The 26,303-nt window shown below is 47.0% G+C and overlaps 1 protein-coding gene across 2 annotated transcripts in view; it reads right to left on the reverse strand.

Moving 5' to 3' along the window:
- The window catches only part of ZNF185 (zinc finger protein 185 with LIM domain), a 73,588-nt gene that overhangs the window by 23,352 nt on the left and 23,933 nt on the right, over positions 1 to 26,303 (reverse strand). Inside the window, exons 3-14 of one of the 2 annotated variants that reach the window (XM_036739893.1) lie at positions 20,521 to 20,593; positions 19,780 to 19,900; positions 19,051 to 19,116; positions 16,139 to 16,177; positions 15,099 to 15,176; positions 13,648 to 13,740; positions 10,498 to 10,539; positions 9,333 to 9,416; positions 7,948 to 8,040; positions 3,332 to 3,421; positions 2,281 to 2,376; positions 188 to 274 (exon numbers count right to left, since the gene is read on the reverse strand). In XM_036739893.1, the coding sequence (XP_036595788.1) occupies positions 188 to 274; positions 2,281 to 2,376; positions 3,332 to 3,421; positions 7,948 to 8,040; positions 9,333 to 9,416; positions 10,498 to 10,539; positions 13,648 to 13,740; positions 15,099 to 15,176; positions 16,139 to 16,177; positions 19,051 to 19,116; positions 19,780 to 19,900; positions 20,521 to 20,548 (917 nt within the window). In that variant the 5' untranslated portion in view covers positions 20,549 to 20,593. The remainder of the gene's footprint in view (positions 1 to 187; positions 275 to 2,280; positions 2,377 to 3,331; positions 3,422 to 7,947; positions 8,041 to 9,332; positions 9,417 to 10,497; positions 10,540 to 13,647; positions 13,741 to 15,098; positions 15,177 to 16,138; positions 16,178 to 19,050; positions 19,117 to 19,779; positions 19,901 to 20,520; positions 20,594 to 26,303) is intronic. The other variant, XM_036739894.1, reaches the window with a different exon arrangement.

Raw genomic sequence — 26,303 nt, forward strand, 5'->3', positions numbered from 1 at the left:
GCTGCTTTTGGTCAAAGGCCTTTGCAAAATGTTCTAAGAGCTCTCCTAGGGCTAAATCTGCTCTCCTAGCCACCTTTCTGTGCCTGGACTGTTTCGTCCATCTGCCCTGTTTTCCCTGCCATGAATGCTACTACATATGCTAAGGCCAGCACTCACCAGGGAGAGGCTGAGCTCTGGAGCCACTTACTGTTTCTTGGAGGTGATCTCTATTTCATCCAGATCATTTTGTGAACCATTGGAGCCATGGTTACTGTCAGTTGACCAGGTACTTGACCTGTTAGAAGCAAAGACCCATTAGAAGCCCCAGGACTCTACATCTAGATTCCCCTAACCACAAGTACCAACTGTTAAGACATTAAGCATGAGAAGTTAGAGATTGAGTTCCTTGTGGGAGCACTCATGGGTGTCTCAATTTCCCCATCTGAAAATTGGGGGTCATTCCAGACCTGAGTTCCAATTCATGTTTGAAATGTCTGGCTCAGCTAAATACAAAAATAGTCGGGGGAGAGAGCACCTGGCCACATGGAAAATGCAAAGCCAGATTTAGGCTCCATATCAAGCCAAATTCCAAGCAACTAGAGCTCTCCAAAAGTGAAATGCATGGCCTGGGAAGGTAGTGAGCTCCCCCTCACTGTTGGGGGAAGTGAGGGGGTCTTCAAGCTGAAGTTAGAAACCATTTGTTAGGGCTGTAGAGAGGATTGTAAGGAATGAGCTGGATAACATCCTGGGATTCTAGGGGAACAAGTCATGGGATTCTTGCCAATAATTGGGCAATATGAAATATGATTTGATTGCAAAGCATTTCCCTGCTCCAGGCCCTGGTTTCTCCATCTGTCAAATAAGGGAGCTGGACAAGATTATGTCTAATGATGGGCTTTGCCAGCTCTGCAATGCTCAGATTCTCTCACTCCCAAGATGCAATTTCATCAAGTGCCATGGCCTAGAGTGGTACCAACCCAGCATTTATTATATACCAAGTGCCAGGAACTGGGTAACAAGGACAACAGCAAAACAATTCTTGCCTTAAAGTGGCTTGCATTCTATAGGGGGGAGATAGCATGGACACAGATACTAAATTAGTGCGAGATAATGTGGGGAGAAAGGTACCAGCAGTTGGGTATGGTAGGAAAGGCCTTACATAGAAGGTAGCATTTGAGTCAAATGTTCTTAGAAGAGACTACAGATTCTAAGAGGTAATGGTGAGGAGAGAGTGCATTCCAGGCAAGAGAGACAGATGCCAGTGCAAAAAAAACCCAACAAAAACAGAGAAATAGGAAATGAAATGCCACGGATTAAGAACAGCAAGAAGGCCAGCGTGAATGTGCTGTAATGTGTGTGAAGGAAAGTAACGATTAAGAGGTAAGGTAAAGGTAGGTTGTGGTCAGATTGTGAAGGGCTTTAAATGCAAAAAGAGTTCATATTTTCTCCTAGTGGTAATAAGGGGCCAGGACAATTTCTTGAGTAGGGGAGTGACAAAGGGCCAAACTTTGAGAAAATCATCTTGGCTGCTATGTGGTGGATGGATTGAAGCAGAAAGAGATTTGAGGCAGGGAGGCCAGTTAGAAGGCAACTGCATCAGTCCAGCAAAGAGGTGGGTACCTTAACTAGGGTGGCGGCAGGAGACATGTGAGAGATGCTCTGCAGTTGGAAATGGAACCTCTGGCAACTGACTGGACATGAGTGGTGAGGGAGAGTGGAGTCGAAGGTGACACCCAGGTTGTAGGCCTGGGTGACAGGGAAGATTGTGGTGCTCTTGACGGTGACTGGGGAGGGTTTGGTGGGGAAGGTAATGAGTTATCTTTTGGATAGGTTGAGGTCAAGAGGCCTACAGACTATCCAGTTGAAAATATTCACTAGGCAGTTGGTGATGCAAGACTGGAGGTCAGGAAAGAGGTTAGGGCTGCATAAAGAGAATCATCTGCTTTGAGATGGTAATAAAACTCACAGGAACTGATGAGGTTACCAAGTGAGAAAGAGTAGACAGAGGAAGATAAGGAACCAGAGCAGAGCCTTGGGGAGCACCCAGAGTGAGAGATGGGAAACAAACTCTGAGCCAGCCAGGGAGCCCAAGAAGGTAAACACTCATTTCTCCAATGAACTCAAATGTGCCACTGAAGCCCAACTCTCAATGGACAGTTTCCTTCACTTCTGTAAGGAACATCAGTAGGAGTGCCCAAAGGCTAGCTTGGAGTAAGGGGCATGATGCTGAGTAGCCCTGAAACTGGGCCCAAATTCAAGATAACCTGGAAAGATCAGAGGATGCCCCCTAGGCCTCAGTACCTGTCGGCATCAGCATAAAGATCTTGGTCTTCTTCTTCTCTGGGAATGTCCCCTCTAGTGCTGGAAATGTTTCTTTCCTTATACTCCAAGAAAGTTCTAGAGAGGAGACAATTCACTTTCTTTCAGGAAAAGAGGCTGCTACTATCCCATGGACAGTCATCCTTCCCTAAGGAACTCAAAAGCTCCTCTGAGATTTGTTTAAAGCCTTTTTTTTCAGGTGCCAGTCATCTCCCTCCACTCCCTACCCCCATCCCTGTGTGTGAGTGTGCGTGCATGCACAACACACACACACATACACGCAAACAGCCCTGGGCGTGTAACAAACAACACCACTGAACTTTCAAAAGCAGAGGACACAGCATCTGGCAGTATATGCCCTGTTTCACACCTGCAATGTATTTTCCACAGATCTTTTCAAATAGGTCTCAATGATCCTCATAGACAAGAGTCTGCTCTGTCAGAGGAGCATAGATACCATGTAAGAAAACACCATGGCCCACCCATCTACTTTACACTGGAAGAAACCGAGGTCCCCAAAAGGTGACTTGCCCAAGGTCACATAGCCAGTGAGTGGCAGAACTGGCAGTAGAACCTTGGTTTTCTGACTCTTAGTCCAGGGCCTTTTCCATCCCACCTCGATTGCCTTCTAGGGAAAAAAATGGCTAATGTACCTGAAAGTGATGACTTCATTGAGAATCTCCCAGGAGGAACTAGAATTGTCTTTAGCCTGGGAGTTTGACCAGCTAAAGGAACATAATTCCGGGCTGCTAGGCCTCTCTCACCACCCATGGGGAAGAGGGACTATAAGGGAAGCATACAGGATCTGGATGGATTTAACTGTCTTTTTCTGATAAAACACTCCCCACTCCTCCATATGTACCTGCACACACACATGTGTGTATACCCATGAGGCAAGGAAGGGGCAATGGCTAGCATGAAAATGGCAGAAATTCATGAGGCACATTAGGGGACAGAGGTGAACCCCTGATGGGCTCTCTGGTTCCTTTAGGACTGCCAGCTCACATCCTCTGTCCAATCACCACCATTTTACCTCTTCTGACGGGTCTCTGGAGAAAGGTCACGAGTGGATTCCATTTTGGGGTCATGGCCCACTGGAGTGTAAGTTTCCTCTCTCTTCCCACTAAGGAAGAAAAAAAGAAAGTGTGATTCAACCCCCCTTCATTCTACCACAAATTATGAATCACTGAGGACCACAGAACATAGATTCAGAACTGGAAGGGCCCTCAGAGGTCACAAAATTCCTGGAGACCTAAGGAGATAAAGAGACTCGCCCAAGTTCACTAGGGTTCACACCCAGTTCTTTGGCCTCTAAATCCAATGCTCTTTCCATTGCACCCATGTGTCTTTCCATTCTTTGCTCTGGGGCTAGATAAAAACATGGTATAGGGCAAAAGCATGGGTCTGGAATCAGAGGACCTGGGTTCAAATCCTACCTCTGATTCTTTTATCACTTGTGTGGCCTTGGGCAAGTTGCTTCATCACTCTAGGCCCCAATTCCTCCTCTGGACTAGATGATCTCCTCAGATGATCCTCTCTGGATCTCTGATCCCAGAAATTCTGGTTATTCTTGATTTGCTCCATACCCACCCCATATCAAGGACTCTCTTTTCTCCAGATTAGCTTTTCATAAATATTTCTTCTCAAGTGTGGGCCCAAGTGGTTGCTCTGATCAAAAGACCAGAGTGAAGTCAGAGCTGCCATTAAAGGAGTAGAAAATCCAGTTGCCTCTCTATTTCTCTCCCTGTGAAAACCACTCATCAGTAAAGGGAGTGCCAGGTCTGCAGTCAGAGGAACCTGGGTTCAAATCATGGTGTTGCCTGGCTTAACTCTACAACCTTGAATAAGTCACTTCCTTTCTCTGAGCCTCAGTTTCCTCATCTGTAAAATGGGGATAAGAATATCTATACTACAAACCTCCTGGGGTTGTTCTGAGGAAAGGGCTTTGTAAATTCTCAAATAAGAGTCATTTCTGTTTATTCTCATTGGCCTTTCTCACATAGTAGTTCTACTGTCTTTTTAAAAAAAGGATAATGATGATGGTAATCAGAACCACCCCCCCAAAGCTACTCCAATTACTCCCTTGTTTCACAGGCATACTTCACTTTAGACAATCAATTTGTTGTGGAGATTTGTATATCGGTCAGATTTTTTAAAAACAAAACATAGATCCTCATTAATATTGGTTATCATCACAGAAGAAATAGAAAAAAAACGTGAGAAGTCTTTGAGAGGCATATCTTTGCCAGAAGATACCTTTCTAATAAAACAGTAGTAATGATAGGACTAAGAAGTCAAACACTTTACAATGACTACTGCATAGGGCCAGAGATGTCCAGCACCTGCAATCACCAGGGAGATTGGGGGAACCGTCAAGAAGGCTCATCCTCCTGGAGAACAGTCAGCACTGTTCTCCCTTAGACATATGTCAACTGTTCTGAATGACTCAACTTCCCAAACAGTTTCTGAGAGCGGGCTGCCTGGAGGTTGCATTTGCAAGTATCCCTACAATGAAGATTCCCTGTGTTTTCCTGGTGGAGAAGATTCTTAGGACTTGGGTGGGGGAGGAGTGTGTCAAGCAGAGAAAGAATGCATCTGCCCCATTTTTGATCACAGACAACCAGTTCTTTCTAGGAGCTCCAGATAGATTGGCAGGTGGGTCCCCCAGTCATCTGTGGCTGGTTTGGAACTGGGGGGCCTCTTGTCCCCTCTCTGGCCTAGGTCCCCATCATGTTTTTGAAGGGACTCTGACAAGATGGAAGACCTCCAGAGGAGGCTGACAAGAATAGGGGAAGGGACCAGAAGCTCTGTCATAAGAGACCCTGTTGAAAGATTAGAGAATGGTTAACTTGGAGAAAGGAAAACCTCAGAAGGACATGAGGGTTTTCTTCAGATTTTCCAGTTGGCTCCAGGAAGGCAGAATTAGAACGAAATGGTGGAAGTTCGAGGGGAGTGAATTTCAGCTTAACATAGGGCACGGCTGCTTGGACATTAGAACTGTTCACCACAAAGGAGCAGGCTGTTTTATAGAATGGTGATGTGCCCATCCCTGTGATTATTTTAACAGAGGCTGTATGACCACTTATTAAGGATGTAGTAGAAGAGATTTCTGCATTAGGAAGCTAGACTAAATAACTTCAAAGGTCCCACAGAGTTCTGAGATTCTAAGATGCTCAAAACCCCACCCCCCTTTTCAGAATCACTACCAAGATGGCCTAAACCTTAGGAGTAGGTGGGTAGAAGGAAAGAATGAGCCTTTCTCAAGATACAGGTAACACAGGCATTGAATTGGGAGTCAGGAAACATGATTCCAGTCCTGGCTTGCCCCCCACCTAGCTATGGGATCTTAAACAGCCATTGCCCTTCTCTGCATCTTGGCTTTTTACTCTATCATATAATGTAGGCCTGCCTCCGGCTCAGCCATTTCTACCTACTACTATCTGAGTCTAGAAACAGTATTCTATCTCTATGGCAACAGCTCGACAGTAGCTGCTGGGACTTATCAGGCGACCACAGCTCAATGCAAACATCTATTGAGCCCACCCAGCTCCCTCTGCTCTGATTCCTTCCTTGTCACGTAGCCGCCAGGTTTTAATGTGGCTTCCCTGCTGGGGTGAGAACAGGCTGGCCACCCGACAAGAACATCTTGGTCTGCTTGGCAATTACTCTTATTTTTGGAAATGAATAAATTGGCTTTCTGGACCACATCAGCCATATCTGAGTCATTTCCCCAGAGCCTGATCCTTAGCGGGGGAGCTCAGGAAATTAAGTTTCTCTGCCTATCACGCTGAGGGGCCAGCCTCTGCACTAAAGATGAACCTACCAGGGGTCCAACAGTCCTGCTTAAGCTTTCCTCACCACTATCACCCCTTCGTGGGCCTCTCCCATCTTGTTCCCCTTCTTGTTTTTTTTCTTTGTTTTGTGTGTGAGTGTGGGTGAGGGCAAAGAAACATGTCTGTGTATATGTCTGTGGGTAGATGGGGGAGCTGTTAGGACAACATGTGGGGCTGTGAGTACATAAGGGTATATATGTGTACAAGAGGGTTGGGGAGTTATCAGCATGGTAAGTAGGGGAACTCAGAAGAGCCAGAGGAGTGAGGGGAATAGGAGAAATATGCCATGTATAAATATATGGCTGTTTAAGCATGTGGAGGCAACACACAGCTAGGGAAATAAAAGGGGAGAGAAAGTGATCACTGTTGCTGGCATGTGTAAGTCAACCATTGTTTAGGTGTGGCAATAGTAAGTGATCCTAGTAAGCCTTCGTTATATGGGGGGAACCCGGTCTTCCCTTTTGAAAGTGTTTTGGCTGTACTTAACCAGTGAGTTGACCTTCTGGGAAGGCAATATGCCTGCCAGTTGTGGCGCTTCTGGCTTTCCCTACCCCCACTCCTCCCAGATACCTCGTATGCTATGATTGTGCTTGTTAGCCAGATGTAGGATCAGCTCACCAGAATGATGAGTCTGCAATGATATGGTAGCTTAGATTCAGCCTAGCTGCATATCTCAAAGGGGATCAATGGGAGATCCTGGCCTGGTCCTCTAGGATCCTATTTGAGGACCTCTGGTGTTATAGTTCTACTAGCATAGGTGTGTCCAAACCCTTACCTTTCCTCTGGCACCCTGGAGGGCATGCTATCAACTACCCAGAGGCTTAGGAAATAGCTGTGTGAATGGCACACTGGACCTCCTAGGCTGTGGCCCCATCAAGGGCCACTTATATTAGAATGACTGTCCTTGCAGTCCTCTTCCCCTAAGCCACCTAGAGTCCCACTGCCTGGCCTCAAATAGATTTCATGGCCTTCCCCTTTTGACAGATCAGGTACAGGTCATCCTTACAAGGGGCCCCTTGGGAATGGGCAACTCCTCTGACGGAGGATGGAAGCTGCCCGAAGGGGAGCTTTCAGTAGTATAAAGTGCGCTCCTGGATGGTTTGAGGCTAGCCCCATCAAAGCAGAAGGGAGACCATTGCAAGAAGACATGAATGGCATGGTATTAACCTATAACACTGACCTAGTATTGGCAGGGTAGGTGGATAACCTATGTCAGGCTCATCATGGATAGCATCTGAGCAGAAATAGCTTGGCCAAAGCAGCCCAACCTCAATCAGAGCTCAGGTCAGCCTTGAAATTGGGCCACAGAGGTGAGCTGGAGGCTCAGGTCAAGGGAATCTAGAGCCTCCTGTTTGAGAACAGGAAACGAGGGGCTGAGGTGGGATAGGGGAATGGATGGGGGTGGGGGAGAGCTCCTGGCGGTCAAGCCTTTTAAGCCTAAGTACCTAGCCTGGGTTAAAAGGGCTCAGGACAAGAAGGTACAGTTTGGTCCTCTCACTGCCCCCCCACCCCCACCCCGGCAGAACCTGCAAGGGACAAGGAGAAATAATGAGAACTCAGAGTAGCCATGGGCATCAATCAGAGGGCAGAAACCAAGACGTGTAGGAGGAGGGTACAGGAGGTCCTGCTCTTGAAGTTGGGGACCCGGGGGACAGTGGGCAGCCTATAATAACAACTATATTTACAGCCATACTATACTGGACCTGCTTTGTCTTCTTTGATCCCTACCCCTACAACCACTCTGGGAGGGGGAGGGAGGCACTATGAGGATTACTATTCTTATTTTAGACACAGAGAAACAGCAAAGTGCCTTTACCTGGACTCTTGAACTCTGGGAGATGAAAACAGATTCCTGGACACGTTTCCAGCCCAAGCTGAGCAGCCTGCTCTCTCTCTGCTTGAATCAGGACTGAGAGAGAGAGAGAGAGAGAGAGAGAGAGAGAGAGAGAGAGAGAGAGAGAGAGAGAGACAGAGAGAGAGAGAGAGAAAGAGACAGAGAGAGAGAGAGAGAGAGAGAGAGAGAGAGAGAGAGAGATTGAGAGAGAGAGAACAATCAGATACCCTTAACAAGCCCACACGCATATGCTGCTGGAGCTGGGGGTATCAGGAGCCTGGCTGACCCTTAACCATCGGGAGGTGGAGAAGAGGGCACAGAGGTCAGGAGTGGGAAGAGACCCCTCTGGAGCTAGAGACAGCTCTGCAAGGAAGGGCCATGAAAGAGGGGAAAGTCAATTTTTGAAAATTATTTTTCATTTCAATTTTTCTTTTTCATTATGAATCTAGCAAACACTAACAAACACCAACATTTCAATGTACAAAGAACAAAAAAGAGAAATGCATAAAACTGTAAACTTCTATTGTGTACAGATTTTTTAGGTGTACACTAAATTTAATGCGATAGTTGCAAAAGTGCCAGAGAAGGTGGAAGATTCAAGAAACATTTGGTAAAGCCTCCTCTCTTGAGTGGATATGGAGATGAAAGAGGAGGCCCATCTGCTCTCAGATCTTTGACTCTTATCAGGGGAGAGGAGACATGTTCTCAGACGAGGTGCCTGACTTTGGAGATAGAGGACCTGGGAACAAATCCAGGAGCTTCCTAGCTGTATGACCTGAGCAAGGCACCTAACCTCTCAGGGTTTCAGTGCCCTCATCTGAAAAATGAGGGGGATGGGTCAGATACAGCTCTAAATCCATGAATGCACTTTCCCTCCTGCCCCCAGCCCTGTGATTTTATAGGTGTAGGAAGCACCCAGGGAGGGCACCCGCCCTACCAAAGCAGGTCTGCACATCCTTTACAACTTCTCATCTTTGAGAGCTGCCCTGACCCATTGAGAAGTGACATATCTTGGGGAGGGGCAGCTAGAATGTGGCAGGCAAGGATGGGCTTTGTGCTCAGAATTTTCAGCATCCAAGGCCTGCTCTCTATCCATCAGGCCATGCTACCTCTCATCAACTAGATGAGAGGTGCAAGAAAATGATTCAGTGCATAGGAGAGGTCAGCCAGAAGGACCTGAGTGTTGAAGGTCTCCTGAAGCCTTCCCCTCTTCCCTGCTATGCTCTACTTGGGGTTGGAGAGCTAAGGTTACTGCCTCAGCAAGAGATGGAAGGAGAGCCTTCTTAAGCCCATTGCTCTTAGGGAAACTGAGGCTGGCAGGGGAGGTCAGGGCAAAGTGTATAACAAAACAAAGTGGAAACAACTACCTGGTGAACCTGAAACGCTGTCTTGACAAAGATGGCAGGGTCTGACTCCTCTCAGGAGAGCCTTCATCCTCCACGACTTCAACTCTTCAAGGCAGTAACACAAAGATATTCTCAGTAAGAGATACAAGGGGTCACTGTACGTCTTCCTCATTTACTCAGCCTCTTCTCTTTTAAAGTAGAAGGCCAACCCAGAAGCAGCTTTACATTCCATTCTGGGCTGTCTTAAGGCACCCTCTTCCTTCTTGGCATACTCCCGTGGATGGGGAAGAGAATGTTCAGAGCTCCCCATGCTGGACAGCTCCTTGTTCCTCTAGGAACTCAAGGCTTAGGTGATTCAGTTCCAGGGGCCAAAAGGGAGAAGGCTCGCTCACTGCCATCAGCCCCCCCCCCCCCCCCCCCCCCCGCCCTGCCCCCAGGGCTAAAGCTGAAGGAAGACTGCTCTCCGTTGTGGAACTGACTTTCTAGACTCTCCTCTACTAACACAAGACGCTTGCCTGTTTGGTGTAGAAAAGCTAGCTTTCATTTCCTTTGAGGTTTTTAAAAGCCCTTTATAGACATTATACAGTCAGTAAGCATTTATGAAATCCTTACTGTGTGCTTAGTCCCCATAAGGTAGGTACTATTATGAGCTCCATTTTAAAGATAAGGAAACCGAGGCTCAGAGAGAAGGATTATAAAGAGTGACCAGAGTCTAAGGCAAGGCTTCCTGACTCCAAGGCCAGAGGATTATCTACCACAACACCCTTTCTTCCCAGGAGAAAAAGATATTTTATGAGAAGGCAAAATGGTTGATGATTTCTTCTTTCAAGTGTCTGTGAATCTTTGGTCAAAAGATGTAGCACCTGCACTTTTTTTTTCCACGGGCACAGGAGCCCAGGGCACACTTTTTTCCATGGACAAAGTGAAGGGAACCCAGATCTGTCTGTGACTTCCAGCCCTACACACTTAGCCTGTCTGGGATAAGGGCTCTAGGCCTGCCCCCTGAGCCTCTCCCAGGCTGGCAGTGCCCAGTGAAGCCATGCAAGCAGCAGCTCCTGGTCTCCAAGAGAGCCCAAGGCCTTCTCCTCCCCTGGCCCACCCCACTAGCAAGGCAGGAAAGCCCAGAGAAGACTTTCTCCTTAGCCCAGGGAGAGAACTGCTAGAACCCTCCTCACTAGAGCCTTACCTCTTAGCCGTAAAAGGAGGTGCTAAATCCTGAGGGGAACTCCTGGAAGGGGGACACAAAGACAAAACCTGAGCTGCTGGCCTGTAGGATTACAAAACAAAATATGTGACACAAGAGTGAGACATTCAGTGTCAGATCAAATTCAAATGACATAACCTTGCACTCTTTAAGCCACCCCATCCCACCTCCCAGTCTCCACCCCCTGGTCCTTTTCCTTTCTCTTTCCCCCCACTCCCCAGCCCACAACTCCCTCCCCCCCCCCCCCGGGATATGCACTCACACTGAGCTCTTCTTGGCAGCAGATAACACATAGGAGCGCTCCCAGGTGGCAGATTTCTGAGGCAGGTTTCTAGAGGCTTCGGCTCTAAAAGGGCAGGGAATGGGAAGAGCCAAGTGGGGAGACAGGGGCCAGGGCTCTGACTGTACCTTTCATGGGGACACATGGCCCACCTGGCTTCTGGCTGAAGCCTGTTTGGCTTTCGGGCAGCTTAGGGTACTGGGTGGCTTGTATAAAAGAGCAAGGGGTCCCGATACTCAACCCAGCCCACCCCTGTTTCAATCAGGCAAGCAAGAAGAAGGGGTCCCTCACCACTAAGAGTTCAATTCTTCCTGAGGCAGAACACCGGGGGCCATACCCATAACTCAAGTTCAAATAGGCCTTCCAGCATCACCTCTGCCCTTCCAACCATCCCCATTCCAGGCAGGGAGTGCAGGGGTTGTTTACAGACAAGGAAATTGAAACTAAGAGAAGTAAGATGCCTAGCCTCTGACCAACACAGCTAAGAACAGAATCCTGGGCTCACTTCTAGGGCTTCACACTCCCAATCCAGAAATTCTTTTCCACCACACCGAGTTACATTCATGTCTGAATAAAATCAGCTGCATTAGGTGGGAAATTGTTTAGGGGAATGGGAAATGAGAAGGAGAACAAGAGAGCCTGTATAGAGGACACCCCCCGACCCCATCCCGCCATTGCCGAGATCTTCCCTTTCCATCGCCTCTCATATTTACACATTAGTAACACAATGGGTGGGGGGAACATCACTAGATTTGGAGTCAGAGAACCTGGGGTTAAATCTCATTCCTTCCTTTTACCCTGGGCAACGGCTCTCTAAACCTGTTTCCTCATCTGTAAAATGGGAGGGGGGTCAGACTCGATGATTTCCAAGCCCTAAATCTAAGTTTCAGGGAGACCTGACAGGTTTTTTAACTGGATTGTGATTTCATTAGCATGGGGTACTTTTAGTGAGTAAACAGCCTCTTCCAATGCAGGCTGGAACCTATTGGGCACCTTCCAGACTTGGAGTGTGCCTCTTGGATACCATTGGCATTTGGGATTCCCTAGAATGGAGCCCTTCTGTATACATCACAGGCTTCTTCTAATTCACTTTACACCAAGCATATGGATGTGGTAGGGGATCAGATCATCAAGGAGATCATAAGAATCTCAGCCCTCTCAGTTAAGTCAAGTAGGTCCTGTAGCTAACATTCAGGCAATGATGGAGCCTGAAGCTTGAAGGGTTATGGTATACTAACCAGTCCCCCTAGTTTTACAGAAGAGCCAGGTGAGGCCCAGGAGGGGTGACTTGCCCAAGGTCAGTAGGTAGGTAAGTAGGTAGGAGTGCCATAATACGAAGCTGAGCTTCTCGGGTGTCACCCCCAGTATCCAAGTCCACTGCACCATCTGCCACCTGGCTAAGGAAAATCCCACCCTTCCCATCCCAAGAGGGGGGCACTAGGAGGCACGATGCCCAATGACACTAAGGTGGAATTTCCTGGGCTGCTTCAGAGAGGAAGTGAAAGTGGGAGAGGCCCCTCCTCTAACCTCTTCCAACCTTTCTAGTCATTGGATCTTCTTTGCTGCTGATCAACAGGAAAAACTAAGGCACTATCATCCCCATCCATGGGGCTGTGTCTGATATTGTAGAGTACTGTCCACAAGGAGAAAAGGCCAAGTTTTGGATGCTAGTCCACTCTCCGGATTCCAAACTGCTCTGCCTGCTATTCAAGGCCTTCCGTGAACTATGCCTTGCCTTAGAGAGCCAGATTTATTTGGCCTGCTCCAAAACTGATCATTAATAGTAGTGGTAGTAATAGTAATAATGATGATGGCTAACATTTCTAAAGTGCTTACTATGTGCCAGGCACTGTGCTTTACAATGATTATCTCATTTGATCCACACAACAACCCCGTGAGGGAGGTAGTATTATTATACTCTTTTTACAGATGAGGAAACTGAGGCAGACAGAGGTTAGGTCAGGGCTGGGGAACCTTTGGCCTCAAGGCCACATGTGGCCCTCTAGGTCCTCAAGTGCAGCTTTGACTGAATCCAAACTTCCCAGAACAAATCCCCTTAATAAAAGGATTTGTTCTGTAAAACCTGGACTTGGTCAAAAAGCCACACTTGAGGACCTAGAGGGCCACATGTGGCCTCTAGGCCACAGGTTCCCCAGCCCTGAATTCTACACTGTTTCAATCTGTCTGGAGGTAGAGGGCATTTTTCAGCGTGAGGACTTAGAAGGGGCAGGAACTTCCAAGGCCCCTCAGAGACTTATAGTGAAATGGAACAAGCGGCCAAGCCCAAGCAGGAACAAGAAGGCTCTGAGTTCTGCAACTCTGTCAAGTCATGTTGTTTCAGCCTTGATGAGCCAGTTAATGAGAGGACTGAACTAATAATCATAACTAGCATTAATTAGCATTTTAAGGCCTGCCTCATTAGAGCCTCATGACAACCCTGACAGGTAGGTGCTATTATTATACCCATTTTACAGATGAGAAAACTAAGGTGGCCAGCAGTTAAATGACTTGCCCAGGGTCACACAGCTAGTAAATGTCTGAGGTCAGTTTGAAACTCAGGTCTTACTGACTCCAGGCCAGCTAGCTGCCCAAGTAATAATAAAGTGCTATGCAAATATCAGCCAACTGCCATGCCCATGGGACAATTATTGTCATCCCTGATTTACAGATGAAGAAACAGAGCCCCATAGAAGGGAAGTGACTTGCCTAAAGACACACATCTAAGTGAGTGGCAGAAACACAATTAGAACCCAGTCCTCTGACCCCAGATGCATTGGTCATACTATATACTACATACTATATGGTGACCTCTAGGGAAAAAGAAAAGAGGGTCAATCCTGAAGCACACTCACATCTTCTTGTTGTAGTCGTCGGGACTGACTTTGTAGCTAGAGGACGAGAACCGAGGCAGGATGGCAGGGACAGGTTTTTCTGAAACCGTAGATCTGGAAAAGCAAAGCAAACTCAGTCAGCACCCTCTAGCTGCAGGCCTGTGGAGCTGTCCAGGGTCCCAAACATCTGAAAGTTTGCTTTATCAGATCCAGAGATTAGCCAGTCCCTCTCCAATTACTCTTTCCTTTCAGACTCGGAAGAGAGTGCTAAGAAGGCTCTCAGCTCAGCCTTTTGTGGATGGAGGTCTTGGGTTTCCCCTGAACTCAGGGGTTGGGGTGCAGCGTTGTTGGAATTCATGTCGAAAGCTCTTTCCCGAAGACTAAGTATAAGATGCCTGTCTAGCCAGATCCATTTTGGGGGGGTAGCACTTGGTAGCCATACAGTGCTACAGAAACATGAATTATTCTGTTTGTGGCTCCACTGATGTGCTTCAGGGACGCTATGTGACTCACTGGGCTAGAGCTTCAAGCCCTGCAAGCCTAAGCAAGGGAGATAAGGTAGCCTGTTTTCTGAGGACTAGCCTTAGCTATGTTTGCACAGGCTCATCAACAGGAGGATGGCTGCTAGAGGAGGAACTAGACAGCCCCCAACAACTCAGTAATCCATCAAATAAGTCATTTATATGTATTGTGGGAGGAAAGCTATTAGCACCAGCGAAGGGAGTATCTACTTTTTCTGTGAAATTTCTATGTGAAGCCCTTTGGGAATCTTAGGTTAGATATCAGCTGTTATTATAGGCACTATTATCATAGGGATGCTGTGAGGAGCCAATTAAAACAGGAACCTATAAAATGCTCTGAAGAGGATTCTGGGTACAAGGAAGGCTCCCAGATTGAGCTCCAGCATCTAGCACAGTGCTAAGCACCCACACTGGAGGTGCTTAATAAATGCTTGTTGGCTGACTGACTGATTGAGCATCTCACAGCAAGAGCCAGCAATGCCACCGTCTGCATTGTCTTTCCTCCGGCTAGATCAGTCCTGGCCAGAAGGAGGACCAGCTGCTACCAATACCCACACCTTCACTGTTGTGGCAAGAAAGAGAGATGCCCAACCACAGTTTTGTAAGTCTCTGAGTATCTCCAAATCTATCTCAAGCCAATGTGTGTGAAAAGGACGGGGTGAAGAGGGAAGCTGGTGGCTTAATTCCTAAAATACAGTTAATCTGACTCCACTTAAATTTGTTTGTAAAGATTTAGTATAGCTCAGCACTAGCCAACTGCACCCAAGGAGCTGCTGGCTGCTTCCTCTCCTGCCCCCTCCACTCCATACTTAATAGCTTCTGGTTGAACTGGGAAGCAGCCCTTGGCAGGGCACACAGAATGGCATGCTGGCCACAGGGAGCAGGACCAGTTGGTACTCAGAGGATGTGTTCTTTGATGGGACTTCTTCTAGGGCCTCCCACTGGACCAACCTTTTGGGGGTTTTGAAAGTAGTCGGGTACTGAGTCTGCGGCAGAGATGAGCTGTCAACCAGCTTGGTGAACACGCCCCTGTATGAACCCGAGGAGGAGACATGTCATTAGCGCCCCAAATGACTTAGAGCAGGTGGCAGAAGAAATCCATGGAAGGAGAACACAGCTGACACAAGCCTGGAGGTGGGCTGGGAAGCCACTCCTTACACGGGTGGTAAGCAGGCCTGCCTATGCATTCTAGAGAGGGTATCTCTTCAAGTTTGACAAAGCTCACATCAAACTCATTGAGAGAGACCCTCCTTTCCTATGGTGTGGCATTTTGCCTAGTTAGAGCCAATCTCACAGCCCTCTGGCACACTGCACCCTGGGGGGATGGTAAGTTCATCTTGGATCCCTCCATCTCAGGGGTTTTACTTACAAAAGGATCCACTCTTCCAGGTACTCACTAGCCTGGAAAGTGTCTGCTGAGGCCCCAGGTCACAGTATAGTCCCTTCCTGACCAGCAACCTTGCTCCCAACTCTGGTTGCATTAGAAGTTGACTTTCTATGGGGGCAGCTAGGTGGTGCACTGAGTAGAGCACCGGCCCTGGAGTCAGGAGGACCTGAATTCAAATCTGACCTCAGACACGTGACACACTTACTAGCTGTGTGACCTTGGGCAAGTTACTTAACCCCAATTGCCCTACCTTCCCCCCTGTAAAAAAAAAAAAGAAACAGAAGTTGACTTTCTAGGCCTTGAGGGAACTTTCTGAGGCTCTCTCAGGCAGACCATTCTGCAATGGGCCTATCAAAGACAAGGCCCCCAGCCAGGTGATGAGTACTACTTTCTTCTAAAGCTCCAAATGCACTTCCTCGGGGTCAGTTACCTCAAACTTGACCTTGTCATTTCCTTTGCCTAAAAATTCCAGATGGGAGATAAGGAATGATCTCACTAAGTAGGCTTTCAGCCTCTAGGCTAGAGTCCATCACTGGCCTTGGCAAGCACCCAGAAACCCACCAGTCCCCTGCTGTTTCTAGCTCTCCTGCCTGTTAACACCCACCTGATAATGTAGCCTGATGAAGGCTTGGGAGCTGGAGACCTGCACAGAGAGAAAACACAAGTCAGTAGCTGCCAGTTTCAGCTGCAATGGAGAGGCCCGGCAAGGATAGTTAAAGGCCCCAAAGGAGAAGAGCCACAAAAGCAGCCAGCGGAAAGGCACAGGCCCTGTCCCATGGTTTGTACCAGCCTTGGTCCAGCACTGCTTATTGGGACAGTCACCCTGCCTTCCTGAGAAAGGAAAGGGATGCCTGGGAGGCAGACGGCACCATGGGAACAAATCATACTGGACTGGGAGTCCAAGGATCAGTCATCTGGGAGACCTTGGGCAAATCACTAGTCAGCTCTGGGCCTCAGTTTCCTCCTCGAGGGGGCTGCTAAATAAAGTCAAGTGTACATAACAGTTAGTTTCCAATACTAGCTTCTTTCTCATTCTTTTTAGATTGAAACATTTTTGTTTGTTGGTGATTGTTAAGTTCACAATAAAAAAGAAAATCTTTTTTTTTTTAAGAGCCCGGCTTCCTTTGTTTTCCCCACTGATAACATCTTGTGAGACTGGATTACAACACATCCATAAAGATGTCATAGGACTAGAGAATGAGGTGGCATTAGAAAGTTAGAGGTGGCAGGGACCTCATTTAGTCCAACACCCACATTTTAAAGATGAGGAAACTGAGGTTCTGAGAAGGGAAAGGGAAGGGAAGGGAATAAGCATTTATATAGTACCAACTTTTTTTTTAAACAAATATCCCACTTGATCCTAGGTGCTGTTATCATCCCCATTTTGCAGTTGAAACTGGGGCAAATGGAGGTGAAATGATTTGCCCAGGATGATGCAGCTAGTTAAATGTCTGAGGCCATATTTGAATTCCGGATTTCCTGGCTCCAGGCCCAGCTGCCTCAAGAGAAGTGACTTGCTCACAGTCAAATAGCTACCAAGTAACAGTGTGGATTGGAACCCATGTCCTCAGCCTCCCAATCCACTCTGCTGCAGCTATTTAACTCCAAGAGTGGTGCTTTCTTTCACATGGAGATTTCCTTTGTTAGTACAGACCAGAGGTGTCTAGCAGGCTGCTCTGGCTAATGCGGCCAGATTAAAATGTAATTGGGAAATGTTTAACAAAAGAAAGAGAAACTACAGTAGCCAAGACATAATGGCCCCTTGTGGTTTTCCAAGTCAGTATGTGGCCACAGGGGATCCTGATGCAGGTTTAGTGGCCCTCATTTCTATTGGAGTGCAGACCACAACTGAGCTGTGATTTCTGCTCTCAGAGATTCTCATTCATGCTCTGCCTCCATAGAGGATCCAGCCCTTTTTGGACTTCTTTTTACATCCTGAGAACAACCTATGGAGCTCTTGGGCTGGCCTCTCTCACTCTGGACTTGGAGTCAGAGGGTCTCCCCCCTCCCCCTAGGCTAAACTTTTGGAGCTGGCCCCTGGCACAGGCAGTGGGACATAGTGGTAAGCTCATTGAGCTTGGAGGAAGGCCAGCCAATTTACCACCTGTGCTGTGCACCCCTGAACAACCCCCTTCCCCTCTCTGGGCCTGGGCTTCCCTCAGTGGAAAGAGTACTAGCTCTAGAGCAGAGGACCCGAGTTCCAACAAGAACTTGTGTGGCCCTGGACAAGTCCCTCAAGCTCTCCCTCCTGCCTTTCCTCACCTGGAGGATGATGGCTTTGGACTACCTGGCCTCTAAGGTAGTTTTCTGATCCTTTGACAATAAAGGGAGTTGGGTGGACTCCTAAGGTTTCTTCGAGCTCCGACATCTATGACCCTGAGAAGCAGAGAGATAGATACCCTGCGTGGGGGTCAGTTAGCTAACTGAGTACCTGCTGTTCCCAACCTGAAGGAAAGTAACAGTATAACATCCATGTGTCAGGAGGCTCTCAGGACTTACAGATGCTGCCCCTAGTTCCTAACACATTTGTTCGATGCTCTCCCAAGGAGCTCTAAGCACTTCAAAGACATGAGTGTCAGGACGCCTTGTAGGACAGCATCCTTCCCCCTGGTTTGTAACTGGCATGCACCATGTGCGCCACCAAGAGGCTGCCACGCTGCACTTTGTAAGAAGGCACACTCTCAGGAATGCATATGGATGGGGGTCTACGGTTTTCAAAGCACTTTGACATATGCCCTCATTTGATCTATATAGAGCAGGGCATGAATGAATGGATGAATGAATGAGCAAGCATTTATTAAGTGCTAACTATGTACTGTGCTAAATGCTGGGGATACAAAAAGAAAAAGCAAGACCATTTCTGTTCTCAGGGAACTCATATTCATGAAAGAGGGCTTGGCCTCAGGGCACACAGAAAGGCCCCGAACTCTGATAGGTTTGTTAGCAGGGCAGATGGCAAGGTCCAGGAGTCCTTAGGATGCCTAAGTTGGTCAGGTGACAGTGCCCAGGCATCTGGGCAAAAGAGGAAAACTGAGGCCCAAGGAAGGGAAAATGACTTGGCCAAGATCCCACAGCTGTTAAATGGTAGAGCCCATTCTTTACTCTAGGTCTTCTGACATGTACAATTTCGTCTTTACACAGCCCACCTCTCTTTTAAAGGCAGGGCAGCAGACATGGGGTAACAGAGAAAATCCTCTCCCTAGCATGGAATATCTTTCACTGTCTATGATCATGATTGCTCAAACCCATTATTCTGGCAGGAAGGAATTGACTATATTCCAGTGAGTGATGATCTCTTACACCAAATGTCATGAACATTCATGTCACTTCTCTTGTAGCATCTGACCCCACTGCCCCTAGGGCTCTCCAAAACATCCTTATCCCCCTGCATTTCTACCACCTGTGTGTGGTGAGAAGTGCTGGGCTAGATGAGAGGGCTACCCTCTACATAGTGGGCCATGCCCCTGCCTCAACGGAGAATGAGCCAAGGAGTCTGGAAAGGTGCCTTCATCATACCTGTCCTTCCGGGGTGTTATGGGTGGAGGTACAGCTGAAATGTGCTCCTCACTGGGAGGTAACTCTCTGGGAAAAAGAGATATAACTTTGCTGAGTTTCCTAGGCAGTAATGTCCCACTTAGAGCTACTTCCCGGAAGGGGAAAGCAAATCTACCTTTATCCCATGTTATTGGCCCAAATCTGCCTCATCTACCCAGCCAGTATTCTCTCTCCCCAGCTGCCACCTTCTTCCATTAAGTACTTCAGTCTGATACACCTGGTGGCCTCTGGGGCCCATTGACAGGAGCTCTTCCTTCCTCATTCTAGATTTGGGGTGAATGAGTGACAAAGAATATGGGAACTGACTTAAGATATCTGACAATTCAACCACTATTAAGTCAAGAGTCAGGAAGCTAGCTAGGTTGACCACCTGAAACTAAGAGAAAAGGTCTCTAGCTACCCTTAGGACAGGGAAAAGGGTATTCAAGAACCAGGCATGAGGGGCACAAGGAGCCAGTCCTGGTCATACTTCAAGCTCTGTATCTCCCCCCACCCCACTGCCTTGAGCTTGACACTGGCACATCAGTTAGGGCCTGGCTCTTGGCTGGGCTGGGCCTCTCTCACCATCTTTAGCAGGGCTCCTTTCCTTCCTGCCCTTTTCCACCCATTCCCCACTTCATTCAGGTAAGAGAACTACTGGAGACTGTGGCATTCTAGAGTCACAACCAGGAATTTCTCTAGAGTACTCACATGGTCTGGCCTTCTGTATCATCTGGTTTGTGAATCCAGCTACTGTCATCTTTGATGATGGTTCGAACTTTCATTTGTTTGATGACATTTTTTCTATCTTCTTCTTCGGATTGAGGATTTCCTATAAAGAAAGTACAGATAGCTACTTTCCAAAGGAAAATGAAATTGGGAGGGGGGGTGGTGGCGGCGAGGAGAAGTGACCATGTCATGGGTAAGGATGAACTGGGTAAATGTCCCTCAATAGGCAAGGCTGATGGGCCCATTTGTTTGGAGGGTCCTATTCCATCTTGTGAAATATAACCATCTGCTAGCTAAATAAGGTTCTATGCCTGGGTCATTATCACCATTGTGTGTGTGTGTGTGTGTGTGTGTGTGCGTGTGTGACAATATTTAGTGATTTTGAATGGTAAATGTATCATCCTACAATTGTCCTACACTTGGTCCTTTCAAATATTCCAAGTATTAGCCCTGCTCACTGATGGACACAAATGAATATAGAAAACCAAGGTGATCTTTGCTCAAACCAATGGTTACAGTTGAAGACTAAGGTCTTCTTTCCTGTTTCTCAATTACACCCAAGTTCAGTCTTTATCTGTGACAGATATATCCACTGTCTGCTCTGGGCTTGGAGCATTTTCAGCCCAACCCTCTCAGCTGAGACATCCTCAGAGAGCAAAGGAGAGGGGCAGAGGCCTGAAAGAAAAGGATAGGGACCTGAGAGGCAGGAGCCAAGGGACTTACCTTTGGGGGTTTTTCCGAAAGGCATCATACTGTGGTTGTGTATTCACAGGTCAGAGCAATACAGCAAATGGTTCTGGGGGAAATAAGACAGTGACTGTTGTTGCATGCAGTGGCAGAACTTGGTTCAGTGCCCTAAGTCCCACCACTCCTGGAGAGCTATGCCAGGCAGCAGTGGCTTCTTTTTCACATCTGTGGATAATTAGATAGGGACAAAACCCACCAGCAATGATCCTAGAAGCTTTGAGCAGCTGAGTGTGCCCAGCAAACTAACTTAATCCAACAAAGTACCAAAAAATGGAAACAGTTCTTGTCCTCCAGGAGCTTATATTCTGCTGGGAGGAGGGGGGAGCAGCAACATGCAAACGGCTCAGTACATACATGATAACTGAAGGAGTGGGGAGCGAACACTAACCACTACAGAAAAGCTTTCCAAGCTGAGCCTTGAAGGAAACCTCATGGAAAATCATAAGATCAAAGATGGTGAGCTGGAAGGAACCTCAGAGATCAGTTAATCCAACCTCCTCAGTTTACAGATGAGAAAAATGAGGCCCAGAGAGATCAAGTGACTTGTCTGAGGTCACACACACATAAGATATAAACAGGATTTGAACCTAGCTCTATTGACTGCAAATCCACTCTCTGCCCCTAATATAATGCACTTAGAAAATATTCTTCCTCCTCCAGGCTCTTTGAATGCTAGACCTAGGACAGCCTTCAGAGGTCATCCTGCCCACCCCTGCCCCCAGCATTACTGATGGGAAAACTGAGGCCCAGAGAGGTAAACTCAGGGCCAAGGGTCAAGCCCAGGTGGGAGCGATTGCCAAGAATAGCAGGGCTTTTTCTCTTCTGCTAAATCATAGCCCGGCATGAAGAAGACCATCAGTACTGTGCCCCATAGATACGGGGATGAGAATCAAGGATTTCTACAGGTTCCAGTTCTCAGTACCCTCGGATCCTAGAGAGATTGGACTAGGGCCCAAGCACACTACCTGTGGTGGATTCAGCCTGGAGTTGGGCTGGATCTTAGTGGGCTAAGATCAAGGCCCTCCCTCCCTTGCCCCTGACTTAATAAGTGCTCGTTGAATGACGGATTCATAGGCCAGCCTCCCAATTACTTGAAGACATCACATGATGGCTGTGTCTTTTAGAGCCTGTCATCCCTTAATGATCCCCTTCCCTCACCCTCAAATCATCTTTTTTTCAAGCTAAATATTTCTAGTTGTTCCAGCTGATCTCAGCCAGTTCCTTCCTCATGCTTGGTTGCTCTCCTCTGGCCAGTCTCCAGCTCATCAATGGCCTGAGCCCATTTACTCCAGACGTGGCCTGCCCAGGGCATTCCAGATTGGCAATATCCTTGGCTTGTGAGTTCTGGATAAGAACCCTTCTTAAAGCAGCCAAAGATTATGTGAGCTTGCAGGCAACTTGGCCCCTAACCCCCTGCCCCCAGCCCAGCACTTCCTAGCTAAAAATGTTGAAGAAGAACAGGGCTCAGGTCCCTGGAGCACTCCTTGGAGGACTTTTTCTGAGGAGACATAAGGAGTCTCCACTATGGACTGTTCTTTGGATGTTGCCATCCCACCTTTTCCAAATTCATCCAACTATAAAGGGTTGTGCCCCAGTAACAGCAACATTGTACGATGACCAATTTTGATAGATTTAGCTTTTCTCAGCAATGCAATAATCTAAGACAATTTCAAAAGACTCATGATGGAAAATGCTATCTACATCCAGAGAAAGAGCTATGGAGCAGATCTGAATGCAGATCGAGCAGGCTAGTTTCTCTCTTTTTTTCTTTCTCGTGGTTTTTCCCTTTTGCTCTGATCTTCTTTCACAACATGACTAATGTGGAAATATGTTTAATATGATTGTACATGTATAACCTGTGTCAGCTTACATGCTGTCTTGGGGAGGGAGAAAAAAAGTTTGGAACTCAAAATCTTATAAAAGTGAATATTGAAAACTATCATCTTTACATGTAATTGGAAAAAATAAAGCTCACATCTCTCCATACTGTTCACACACAGAGCATGAACAACTTGGGCAAATTTTTTGCTAAAATCTAGGTAAACTTTTATTTCTAGCACCCCCCTCCTCTGCCAGTCAATCGCCAACCTGTCATAACCCTGTTTGTGAAGATGTCATGCTGGTTTTCTCTGATTAAATACTCCCTTTTCTAAATGTTCACGAACTGTCCCCTTAATAAGAAGTGGGAGACGTTTGCCAGGAACTTCAATCAAGCCCCCGGCCCATGATCGGCAGCTAGCTTTCTCCTCTTCTTTGAAATTTGGGACATTTGCTCTTCTCCAGCCTGGGGCTAACTTCTGTTCTCCAGAATAGCAATAGAGGCTTACTAATTACGTCAGCTAGTTCTTTCAGTACCTGGGCATATGGTTCTTCTGGGACAAGTGACTTGTCCTCATCAAAATGTTCTCTTATTATCTGCCTACTTATCTTGGGTTGAAAGCCATTTTTATTCTGTGCTTTCTAGTCCAAAGATCAAAGATCCCTGGCAGAGAAAATAGAATCAAAATGAGAGTTGAGTTGTACTGTCTTCCCTTGGTCAATGATCCATCCCCTCATAACACCACCCCCGTTCCCTGAGCCCCTCTTTCATCTTCTTTTCCCCATTACAACTGAAAAGGAAAACAAATGAAGCCAAGCCTACAGAAGAATTATCATGTTCTAAATTCAGACAGAAACGAGAGGGCAAGGGGGAGATGTTGGGGGGAAAGGATAAGGGAGACAGCTTTGGGGGGTAGCTTAAGTAATAGGAGGTGAGGTAGAAGTAAAGCAGGAGTCAGAAGGGATAGGAATAAGAACATAACACAAAATAAAAGAAAATGTAAACATAAACACACACATAAAATAAAGATCAGGAGTAGAATTTATTAGGGGAAAAAGCCAGGGGTAGTAATCATAATCTCCAACAAAATTCACGCTAAAATAGATTTAATCAAAAGAGAAAAATAGAGAAACTATACTATATGTCAGTCATATTAATCAATATCATTTTGGACTATTTAAAGTAACTAGACAGTATAAGGTTGGAATATTGCTGTGGCGTAGGAAATGACGAGTCAGTGGATTTAGAAAACTATGGAAAGACTTAGACTTATGAAGGAAGATGTTCTCTACCCTCAGAGAAACAGAGGACAAACAAGTATGGTATGGTCTTACGTAGATGCATATGAATGTATATGGCAGAGTATGATTATAGATATCTAAGCAGATGTATGTGTATGTAAGTGTAGGTGTGTATGTCTGCATGTTTCTGTGTATGTATGTATGTATGTATGTATGTCTGTGTTTAATTGTAACCTTCTTGGGGGAGGAGGAAAAGGAAGGGGAAAAAAGAACAAAGTAAAAAGTGCACAGCAGAGAACAAAAGAAAACTCACAAGGAAGCAAAGAAAAGCTGGACAGCTCTGAACACAACGTGTAGTGTTTATTGTACAGGCTTTCTCGAAATGGAAATTAATTGCTGTATATTTTGAATCGTCTCACATTCTGCTGTGCACATGGCAATGCTTTTTTCCCCCTCTTCTTATTTTGTATTTAAGTTTATAATATGTTTCTTTTTCTTTTCTTTTTGTGTATTTAAGTTTAAAATAAATTAAGAAAAAAAGAAAAAGAAAGAAATTAGCCCATGTACAGTCAAGTCCTGGTGGGGCTGTGTAGCCATTAGGGTCAGGGCTCGGTGCTGAGAATTGCCATTACAGGCTCAACCAGCAGTGCCTTCAGCTGTCCAGTGCCCAAGAGCTGAGACTTATGGGGGGATGCCTCAGCCCTCTCTGATTGCTCTGTTCATTGAAAGGGTCACTGAATGGCTTTTTTTAGAGGGATGCATATCAAACAACAGGTTTCCTATCACTCACTGAACTCTGTTCTTATCTAAGTGATTAGAATTGCTACAGCTGGGTAGAGTGGAAAACTTACTGAATCTGAAATTAGAGGACCTGGCTCCAAATCCCAGTTTCATATTTACTAGCTGTGTGACCTTGAATGAGTGAGTCACTTCTCCTCTCTGGGCCTTGGTTTCCTCAACTGTCAAATGAGTGGGTTTGACTTTGGTCTGAGGTTCATTCCAGATCTAGATTTCTGATCCCATGATCCTCTATGATGCTTAAAAATGCTTCTTACCTTCTTCCCTCCCCATTATGGTCTAAGGCAGCAGCCTGGTGTAGTGAAACCTGGGACCCCAGAAACTGGCGTTTTAGACCTGGCCCTGCTGCTCATTAATCATGTGACTTTGGCTAAATTACTTTGCCTTTCTGGATCTCAGTTTCCTCAACTGTAAAATGAGGGCATTGAGAGACTCTAAAGCTCTTTTCCCATCTTTTCCATTCTGTTCAGTTTGTGCAAACCCACAGATCCCATCAATCATTTCTTCCATCTCCTCCCTCCAAACACATATCTGCTGCTGCTTTCAGCCTGTAGCAAATAGTTATTCCATTGGTTACACCTAGCCTCCCTTGGATGACTTAAAAAGTGGATTCCAAACTTCTGTGGAAAAGCCACTTTAGTAAAGGCCACCAAAAGACCACACACTTTGCCATGTGTGTGTGTGTGTGTGTGTGTGTGTGTGTGTGTGCATGCGCATGCATGTGCCTGCTTAACCCCAACCCTGGGTTCTTGCTTTGAACCAATTTCGGAATCCCTGGCCTCCAGGGCAGGTCCTCCTACACCCACTCGGAGCAAACCAAACCAAATCAACAAACACTGCAAACCACCTGCTACAGCTAGGTGCTCTCTGGTTTCCAAAGCGGTCAGAAAGGAATCCTACCTCCAGGGGACCATTGCTCGGTCTATAGGTTTCCAGGGAATATCACGCAACCTTTCAGGACAACCCAGGCTGATCCCTGGCACACAGGTGTCCATTGACTCACACATTTTGAGTGGGAAGGGAACTCAGAGGGCATTTAATTCAGCTCTCTCATTTTACAGATGAGAAAACTGAGGTTCAGAGAATGCTCAAGATCATGCCCATGGTAAAAGTGGCAGTCACTGGCTTTGCTTAATACCAGTTTGTTGGGGGAATGAATTGATTTAACAAGGGCACCAGAATCATAGAATGTGAATGTGAGAAAGGACCTCAGTGGCCATCCAGTTGAAACCATATAGGAAAAAGAATCCTCTTTCCAACATGCCTGGTGAATGGCCATGCCCCTTGGCTTGCAGACCTCCAGTGAGGGGAAAACTCACTACCCCCTTGGCAGCCCATTCCATTTGTGCCACGGGCAGTGAATGGTAGAGAACAGATTTGGGCCTTGTCCCTCTGAATGCCAAAATGATTTCATGAGCCCTCCTCTTCCTGATCCTTGAAATGGTCCTTTTAGAGAAGCCACTCTCCTTGCTCCCTGAGCCTGGCTCCTCATCTCTCAAACAGGGCTCATACCTCTGCCTGTGATAAGGACTGTCATGGAGACTTCCTGAACCCAGCTTTGGAAGACAGAAAGGGATTAGTTCCTCATTATCACCTTCATCATCCCAAGCAGGAGGGAGCCTCCTATGGGCCCCACTCCAGGCCCATCCTGGCAGGGCTTGCTGGGCCTGGGGCATGGTGGGGCCTTTGCGAGCAGCCTCTTGGGCGCCCTGGTGGGGCCTGCTAGGTTGGGCTGTGGGAGGCTGACAGTAGTTACCCTTGGCTTGTTTTTATAGACCTGAATAACTTGGCTATAGTTCTTCCAGACAGCCAGTCCTAGCCTGTCCTGTCCTAACAAACCCTACCGGTTGCTTCAGTCTCCCATCTAGGTGGAAACATATGGGCCCATGGCTTGCCCAAGC

The sequence above is a fragment of the Trichosurus vulpecula genome, chromosome X (genome assembly GCF_011100635.1).
Source record: "Trichosurus vulpecula isolate mTriVul1 chromosome X, mTriVul1.pri, whole genome shotgun sequence".
NCBI lineage: Eukaryota > Metazoa > Chordata > Mammalia > Diprotodontia > Phalangeridae > Trichosurus > Trichosurus vulpecula.